The 10347-nt window shown below is 37.5% G+C and overlaps 1 protein-coding gene across 2 annotated transcripts in view; it reads left to right on the forward strand.

Moving 5' to 3' along the window:
- BIN2 (bridging integrator 2) overlaps nt 1–5687 on the forward strand; it is a 353798-nt gene extending 348111 nt beyond the window's left edge. For both annotated transcript variants that reach the window (XM_044083439.1, XM_044083440.1), the window contains one exon: nt 5162–5687. In XM_044083439.1, coding sequence (XP_043939374.1) covers nt 5162–5275 — 114 coding nt within the window. In that variant the 3' untranslated portion in view covers nt 5276–5687. The remainder of the gene's footprint in view (nt 1–5161) is intronic.
- Nucleotides 5688–10347: the final 4660 nt, after the last annotated feature.

The following is a 10347-nucleotide window of genomic DNA, read 5'->3' on the forward strand; positions in this document are numbered from 1 at the left end:
TCTTCAGACTACAATCCATTGCATAAAACATTAGCTTTATATAACACGAATTGACAGTTGATTCTTATTACATATACGTTAATGACGCTTAAATTTTCAAATAAATTATTAATGAATACATAAATACAATCATTAAAAACCATTAAAATACAAATTATGTGTTAACTAAATATGTTAAATAAAAAGTTTCATGTACTGCATATTTCATCTTTTAGGTTTATTTACCCTTCTTTTACGTAAAATAGGCTTGAGGTGAATTTTGTCATTCAGTCCCGGGGACTTATCCGCTCTACAGCGGATAATCCACCTTAATTCACACTCCTGGGTATAGTTATTAATATCACCTCCACTCATACTGGAAATAATGTTTTGTATAACACAGAATTTAAAGGAGTGTGATATACCTAAAGATTTATGATGTTTGGCTAAAGCATTGTGCTCAGATCCTTTCCGCATGTGATAGACGTGCTCCCTCACGCGTTCCCTGAGCTGTCTATTGGTTTTCCCAATATAGAACGCTGTTCAGGATGTACATCTGGCTAAATAGACCACATTGCTACTTAAACAATTAGTCATAGTATGAAAAGAATATTCATACTTAGTCACTGGATGTAGAAATGTCATAGTACTATCTATATATTGACACTGATTGCAACTGTTACAAGGTATAGTATTATATTCAAATGAACTTCTTATAAAATTGATTTCAAAGAGGAGTGACATAAAATGCGTTTTAAATTAGGTTTATTCTTAAAAATAAATTTAGGTCTCTGACCAACAACTTCACTAATTTCATTGTCCAGTAAGAGGGTGTCCCAGTGTCTCTCTACTGATTTTCTAATGTGTTCTAAATCTCTGGTGTAAAACATGGGTATCCTAACTTGACACACTTCTTCATTAACTAGAACATGAATATCACCATCATTAGGATCTGAAAAGTATGGTCGTGCCCTTGTTCCCCTTAATCCATTGACTTCCAGAGTGGCTTCATCAAAAACCTTCTCATTGTAACATCTCTCAGCAAACCTTGCCTTAAGATCTGCCAACTCTTGTAAATATCCTTCATGTGATGGATTAAGCCTGGACGCCCTCATTATTTGCCCTTTTACCACATTATTAAAGACGTATTTAGGATGCATACTGTGTCTGTGTAAAAGGCTGTTCCTATGACAGGCTTTTTTGTGAACAGAAGTGTTCAAAAGCCCATTCTCAAGTCTAATAATATTAACATCCAAATAAGATATTTCAAACAGGGAAAAGCTTAGAGTAAATCTCAAGAAACCAGTCAAATTGTTCATAACCTCAACAAAATCTAAAAGACTAGTTTCATCACCTCTCCAAATCAAGAAGAGGTCATCTACAAATCTTCTATAAAAACCCACATGTCTTTGAAAAGATTCAAGGGGAAATAGAAGTTCCTCTTCCCAATCAGCCATTACAATGTTGGCGTAGCTATTGGCACAAGGTGTGCCCATAGCTATGCTATCCTTCTGCAAATAAATACTCTCATCAAAAATAAATACATTGTTATGTAATACTGTTTCTAGGAACAGGGCTAACAAATCTATTTTTTGTCTACTGATATCTGATCTCCTGATCAAATATTGTTGTATTCTGTGTACACCTATATCATTAGGTATCACAGTAAACAAACTGACGACATCCAAAGTGACCAAAAAATAATGTTCCTGATCATTAAGAGTCTTAATATAATTATAAAGATCCAACAAAAATTGTTTACTGTCTTTCAGAATATATACATTGACATCTACCACCGGTCTAAGGTGATATTCCAAAAAGACAGAAAAAGGTTCAGTAAGCCATCCTTGTCCAGCTACTATTGGAAGCAAGGGTGGCTTAACCAAAGATTTATGAACCTTTAGTAAGCCCTGTATGACTGGTATAAGTGGGTTGTAAACTTTCAAATAACTAAACAACTCCCATGTAATGTCACCACTCTTTACTAAATCATCTAACATATCAAAAACTTGAAAAAACCTTACTAGTAATCTCATTCATGTCTATCTTGTTATAAAAATTTACATCATCTAACAGTAATTTCATACTATCGACATAGTCGGATCGGTCCATTAATACAATAGGACCCCCCCTGATCTGTTGGTCTAATCACTATTGACTGATCCTTTCTTAGATTAAAAAGCGCTTTCCTTTGTAAAAAACTTAAATTATCTCTGCGACCCTTTGTTTTCTGAACTGTTTTTACCACATTATAATGATTGTATATATCGTTCTCAACCAATTTTGAGAACGTATCTAACAAAGGATGTAATACTGGTGTATATAAACTATTAGAACGAAACAAAACCATTTGATTACTATTATCACATTGACCTCCAAACTCCAATTTCAATTGAACATTCCGTACGAACATTTTAACGTCTAAGATGGAATCAGTTAAATCACCATAACTTGTGGGAATAAAACTTAAGCCTTTATTCAAAAGTTGTTCTTCATGTATGCTTAAAGTTCTCCGTGACAAGTTTACAACTAACGATTTATTGTTTTCTCCCATATTTTCTTCAGGGTGGGACCTGAATGGTCTCCCCCTGACACCTTCCTTTTGTGCCAACCCCTGCTCACTATTTGCAGAAGGATGGCGTAGCTATGGGCACACCTTGTGCCAATAGCTACGCCAACATTGTAATGGCTGATTGGGAAGAGGAACTTCTATTTCCCCTTGAATCTTTTCAAAGACATGTGGGTTTTTATAGAAGATTTGTAGATGACCTCTTCTTGATTTGGAGAGGTGATGAAACTAGTCTTTTAGATTTTGTTGAGGTTATGAACAATTTGACTGGTTTCTTGAGATTTACTCTAAGCTTTTCCCTGTTTGAAATATCTTATTTGGATGTTAATATTATTAGACTTGAGAATGGGCTTTTGAACACTTCTGTTCACAAAAAAGCCTGTCATAGGAACAGCCTTTTACACAGACACAGTATGCATCCTAAATACGTCTTTAATAATGTGGTAAAAGGGCAAATAATGAGGGCGTCCAGGCTTAATCCATCACATGAAGGATATTTACAAGAGTTGGCAGATCTTAAGGCAAGGTTTGCTGAGAGATGTTACAATGAGAAGGTTTTTGATGAAGCCACTCTGGAAGTCAATGGATTAAGGGGAACAAGGGCACAACCATACTTTTCAGATCCTAATGATGGTGGTATTCATGTTCTAGTTAATGAAGAAGTGCGTCAAGTTAGGATACCCATGTTTTACACCAGAGATTTAGAACACATTAGAAAATCAGTAGAGAGACACTGGGACACCCTCTTACTTGACAATGAAATTAGTGAAGTTGTTGGTCAGAGACCTAAATTTATTTTTAAGAATAAACCTAATTTAAAATACATTTTATGTCACTCCTCTTTGAAATCAAATAATTTTATAAGAAGTTCATTTGAATATAATACTATACCTTGTAATAGTTGCAATCAGTGTCAATATATAGATAGTACTATGACATTTCTACATCCAGTGACTAAGCATGAATATTCTTTTCATACTATGACTAATTGTTTAAGTAGAAGTGTGGTTTATTTAACAAGATGTACATCCTGCACAGCGTTCTATATTGGGAAAACTAATAGATAGCTCAGGGAACGCGTGAGGGAGCACGTCTATCACATGCGAAAAGGATCTGAGCACAATGCTTTAGCCAAACATCATAAATCTTTAGGTATATCACACTCCTTTAAATTCTGTGTTATACAAAACATTATTTCCAGTATAAGGGGAGGTGATATTAATAACCATACCCAGGAGTATGAATTAAGGTGGATTATCCGCTGTAGAGCGGATAAGTCCCCTGGACTGAATGACAAAATTCACCTCAAGCCTATTTTACGTAAAAGAAGGGTAAATAAACCTAAAAGATGAAATATGCAGCACATGAAACTTTTTATTTAACATATTTAGTTAACACATAATTTGTATTTTAATGGTTTTTAATGATTGTATTTGTGTACTCATTAATAATTTATTTGAAAATGTAAGCGTCATTAACATATATGTAATAAGAAGCTGTCAATTCGTGTTATATAAAGCTAATGTTTTATGCAATGGATTGTAGTCTGAAGAAGCCTTCGGGTGAAAGCGCTTACACTTTTATGTGGAATAAAAGCTTTTTATAGATTGCATTTTGCTGCTGTTTTTTGGGACAATTGACGCATTTTATGTTGCTTTTTTTGTGAGCTGCTGCCATTTTTGGTTCCTGTGCATGTGGTGGAGTGAACATTTTATCTTTTTTACGTTTCGTGTCACAGGAGCCTTTATCCTATTGTTGGGCACATTTACACTTGGTTTGACTTTAATCAGAAGACTACTCAAGAAGTGTACACTGTCAATGTTATTTTCAACAACTGGTCTTCAACTACCAAGACTTAAGATGTAATTCAAGTATTTATATTCATTCCTCCTTCATTTTATACCATTTGTCACTACTACTATTTTGTACTAAAAATGTACAGTTTTCTCTGTACGTACTACTCTATTGAAAGCTATATAAAAACTAAATAGTGCTTTGGCCAACCTTTGTGATAATCCATATGTGACTCCCCTAAACTTTAACTGTGCCTTACTTACTTGCTTCTTTTATCTTCTCTGTCTGAGTTGTTATCCCAATTTCAGCCACCTTGTACTTCAGTTCTCTGCGAAACTTATTTTGTGGCATGGAATTAAAGGCCTTTATAAAGAGAAATTGCAGCATCTTTAGTGACAGGTCATGATTTATCTTCACAATGCCTCAAATGAAGCAAGTACTCAGGTCCAGCAAGACCTTCTGTCAACAAACCAAGGTCAGCAGGGTCTTGACCCTGTGTTTGTAGATATTGCAAGTCAATTTACACACACACATGCATGCATGCACATGCCAGCACACACACAAACACACACACACACACACACACACATGCATGCACATGCCAGCACACACACACTCAGGAAGCACATGAATCTGCACAGCCTACATTGTAAGTACAGATCAGTTGATCAAAAGTAATTGTTCAGTATCTCAAATTTTTGGTTTACTGTATCTGTTTTACCATCATTTTTTTCTTTTTTTTTGTCAGTTTTACCCTTCATCCAAGTTCTGTTTTTACAGGTACATATGACTTAACGTCTAAATGTTCTTTTCTTTCAGGTACCTGGGACCTTGACAGGCATCAGAGATCAGGACTGGAAACAACACCACAGTCTTACAGATCTTAAAGGAACATTTTCACAAGAATTTACAAAACAGATCTATCCAGAATAGCAGAAAATATGAGACTTCTTCAAACGACCTTTGACTCATATCATATTTTAGAGTGATGCAGTTGAGTGGTGCTTCAGTTTCCCCTAATAATTTGCCTTAGTGCCTTCTTTGTAAATGTAACCATCTTTTTGGCCATATGTACCTCTTCATTTAATACTGTGAGTTTACAACTAATTTTGCAATCTCTTTTAATTGTCTATAATAACTTTACCAATATGTGTAGTGGGACCAAGCACAGTTTTCAAAATGAAAATCGGAACCATCCCCCACTATAGTCCTGCTGATCTTATATGGCATTACAGAATTCTGCAGTATTACTAAAGGACATTTGTTCTATTTGTGTGTTTGTTTTAGTATAACATGAATGCATTGTGAAAATTTGTGTAAGCTTGAAAATAAAAAAATAATTCCAGCCTTCTGTCTTACTAGAATTAGTCTTGTATGAGTAGATCATCAATTAAAACCCATCTTAAAAATACTCTACACTGTTGGCACAATAGCAGCTGATTGAGTGCTTGCATTTCTGTGTTACAAGTACAGTGTTAGGATGGATTTATCATGAATTATCTCTGCCAGTGGTATATTAGCATGCACTTATTCTTAGAAAAGTTTAAAATGTTTTGATATTGCAGTCAATTTAATACTGAAATTTGTACCTTAAATAACAAATAGAAACTAACTAAAAACTGAGACATCATGCCTGGCATTAGCATAATGTCCACATTCTCATGTCAAATAGTTACAGTTCTTGGCTAATAAATCCATGCCCCGTTACTATGTATTTTAGCAGAGACATCAGTTTGTCCGAACTCATCTAATATAAATGCTTAATCTGATCAGAGACACATTTAACAGTTATGCTTTCAATGGAGCAGATGTGCTGTCAGAACTGGAATTCTTTCTCTTTGTAAGTTATCGTAAGTAAAATAAAAAGTACTAGCAGAACAACAGATAAGTCTGTGGGCAATGATAATGGTACATAATGCCAACAGATTTATTTATTATTTAGAAAATGGTGCTTCGGCGGTAAGATGTTAATACTGAGCAGCGAATATTACTTCTGGTGGAATACTACATAATGATCACAATCAAATATCTGAGGTGGACTCACTGAGTACTCTTTTCGGCTTTTCCCAGTTACGGGTTGCCACAGCAGATCACTGGTCCACTAATGATTGGCAGTGAGCTTTTACAGTGTCGAGTTGCCAGCCCAGTGCCCAACCTTCAAAGAAGGCACACCCACTCATGCACGCACCTACCTGCATGCCTTTAAAGTTCATGTGACAACGGGGAGGACATGCAAGACTCCACACAGAAGGCGCTCCAGCCGAGAATTGAACTAAAGCAAACTTTACACTCCTCAAAACTGAGGTGGAATCCTTCAAAGCCCCCGGGCCTGTGGAAAATACGGCCCAGACCGCAGAATCCTTTATAAACGCATTCTATGAACACCTTCAGGAATGCATGGATCATGCAATCCCAAATAAAACCAAGACCCAATCCTCCAAAGGCAGACGTCCTGTCTGGTGGACCCCAGCCATAAACAAATTATACAATAGAAGGAGGAAGCTACTACACGATAGAGCAAAATCCCAAAAAGGGAGGGCATCTCTGATCAGTATTAGCAAAAAACTACGGGCACTCATAAAATCATCTAAGGCCAGCTTCGAGAGAAAAATTGTACAGGACACTAAGGATAATCACAAGGCTTTCTTTAGTTATGTTAGGAACCTGGGTGGGAATTCCCAGATATGCTCAGAATTAGCCCAAAATGACAAAAAATACACTGAACCCACAGACATTGTCAACATCCTAGCTGACAGGTTCAGCGCAAACTTCTCCTACCCCTCCACACCAAAAGGGCAAATATCTATCCCAGCAGAGTGCTGCCCCCCTGACATCTCAGATGCTCAGGTAAGAGCCGCCCTCTCCAAAGCAAAAAACACAGCATCAATGGGACCAGATGGTGTCCCGGGCTGCATCCTACATGAACTCCAAGAAGAGCTAAACCCAAACAAAAAACTACTGTTCAATCTCAGCCTTATTACAGGATATGTACCCAAAGCGTGGCGTACAGCAACAGTGGTCCCTCTCCACAAAGGTGGTGCCTCAACGGATCCTGGAAACTATTGCCCCATAAGCCTGACTAGCTTGGTTTGCAAAGCTATGGAAAGGATCATCATGGACCTCATAAATAAAGATATTGGGGACCTACAGACACTGGATCCTACCCAGTTCGGCTTTGTTAAGGGCAGATCCTGCCTCTTAAACCTGGTCGATTTCTTTGAAACATCACCAAGGCCATTGACGAGGGTAAGGTGGTCCACACAGCCTACCTGGACCTCGCAATAGCCTTTGATACAATACCCCACTCGGGCATTATAGATAAGCTCACCAGCTTAAATATAAACCCCTATGTCACTAGATGGGTTGCAAACTGGCTCAAGGACAGAACCCACATGGTTAGAATTGCTGGAGCCATGTCAGACTCCAAACCAGTTACAAGTGGCGTCCCACAAGGCTCAGTCTTGGGACCTCTCTTGGTCGTTATATATTTCTCGAAGGTACAGGCCAACACGAAAGAACTGTGGCTGTCCAAGTTCGCAGATGACTGCAAACTGGGTGCCATAATCGACTCTCCAGCTGACACAAGCATCCTCCAAAAGGGCCTCATAGAAACAAACAACTGGTGCCAGAGCCATGGCCTCAAGCTAAACACCAAAAAGTGTATAGTCATCCCCTTTGGCAAAAACAAAGTGCCCACAAATTACCACATAGGTGGTAATCCATTAAGTACAGAAGAAGTAACTAGGGACCTGGGGACCCAAGTTGATAGCAATCTCTCATTTGACAACCACGTGGCCAAAGTGGTTAGAAAAACATTTTATATAGCCCACCTAATCATGAAGGGATTCACATCTAGATCAGGGGAGGTCATAGTGCCTCTTTACTCATCCCTCATCAGGCCCATAATTGAGTACAATGCCCCTTTTGGGATGTACCTTACCAGACACTTGCAACAACTGGAAAGACCCCAAAAGTACCTCACCAAGAGGATCAAAGGGCTCAAACAGATGCCATATGCTGCCCGGTTAAAGAAACTCCAGCTCTACTCAGTGGCATACCGCCTGCTCAGAGGCGATCTGTGCCTGACGTATAAAGTCATGTCCAACCAGGAATTAATGGACATGCTGCACCTCAGAAAATGCAAATCCCATTGAGCTACGCGCTCGAGAGACTTGAACCTCAGCACTGAAATAAATAGGACATGCTGGAGGGACAGATTCATAACCCAGAGGCTCCCTTCACTCTGGAATAAAATCCCAGTCCAGGTTAGGCAGAGTCCCTCACTGACTCTCTTCAAGAGGAATCTTGATGAGTGTATGGGAGATCATAGGTTTACCCCGGGTATCACTTCTGTGTCACTGTTAGACAGAGGCACAACATACTAACCTTGAAAAAGGGCATAGCAAAATTAATTTAAAATGGGTGGCGAAAGTCAAACACACTCTGGCTAGGCTTATAAATGCCCTAGGGCAGATAGCCTAGTATGAACCTATGAACCTATGGAGAACCTATTGCTGTGAGGCGACAACGCTAACTGCTGCACCACCGTGGCCTGGTTGAGGTGTACTCACCTAGAAAGGGTTTATTTCAGGGTTAGGGAAGCAGTCTGTGTGAGAGAAAAATAATCATTACTGCATTTATCTGTCAGCCAATTTATATGATTTTTTTTTCACAATCAAATAAGGTGCACCCTGTCAGAAAGGGCATATTCTGTGACGATCTTTGAATTACAGGAGACTGAATGGTTGTCTTGTGATATTTACTGAACAAACTAAACTTATCACCCATGATAGTATAGCTTTCTTAATTGTTGTTTATCATAATTTCACACCATTCCCACAGCAAATATCATTAGATTCTGGTCACATCAAATATGCACATTTTCTTTTTCGTTGTGAGATAAATACATACTATATAACATTATGAAAATATTGTGTTGCTGTTACATCTGAACTAATATTGTGTTGCTATTATGTCTGAACTAAGATCAGTAGTTATTTCTCCCTAAAAATGATGCTTTCAATTATTGGAAATAGCTGGACACAGGGAAAATAATATAATACTGGGAATTGTGAACTTGTTCTCAGAAATTTAAGACCATTACTTTTATATTCAAAAGCACAACCAATGCATAGTTTATATCTGAAAATCTAAATTGCTATCCATTGTTTCTGGCAAATCTAAAGTTATTTTAAAGGTATGCATTGTATTAATAGGTACCAAGAATAAACCTGCATGGTAATTAGAACATATCAGACTACTTGACTGCATTGTATTCGGCTCCAGTAATGTGTGGATATGACTCCAATGAAATATAGGCCCATAGAATATAAATACTAAGCTGGCATTACATCAGGCATAGACCTCATTTTCTCCTGAAAGCTGTCATTTTCTGTTACTGGATTGACACTGCAAATAATTCCTGAATGGTCTTGGGTGAATAGCTAACATCAATGCCAAGCTGCAGGTCAGTCCATTGCTGTACAATGGGAATATAAGGTAAGTCTTACCTGAATGTCCATGTATAATTATAATGATATAAAAATAAATAAATAAATAAATGCATACATACATACATGCATACATATATACATGCATACATACATTTATGAAAGCCTTACTAAGAACTGCAAAAAGAAAATGAGATATTGCCTCTTATACATTGGCACACACAGTCATTTCAATGTCTTATTCCAGTATGTTACATTACATTTGGTCTCCATTATAGATGATTCTATGATTTCTGTTAATGGTGAGGTATGCAATACACATCCAGCGTATATCTGTATTAAGAGGACAATATATTAGCAATTAAAATTCATATTCCTCCAGAATAATGATCTTTTTGTCACTGAAAAGAAGCCACCTTCAAAACTCACTGTACTAAACTTGAAAGCAAGACAAGGCCGACTTCAGTGCTTAACTGCATTTTAGCCATTGAGAGAAAAATGTCAGTCTTAAGTGTCGTCTGTACCTGTGTCACTGTGTGATCATGTGTCATTCTG

The sequence above is a fragment of the Protopterus annectens genome, chromosome 9.part0 (genome assembly GCF_019279795.1).
Source record: "Protopterus annectens isolate FY-2018-M chromosome 9.part0, PAN1.0, whole genome shotgun sequence".
NCBI lineage: Eukaryota > Metazoa > Chordata > Ceratodontiformes > Protopteridae > Protopterus > Protopterus annectens.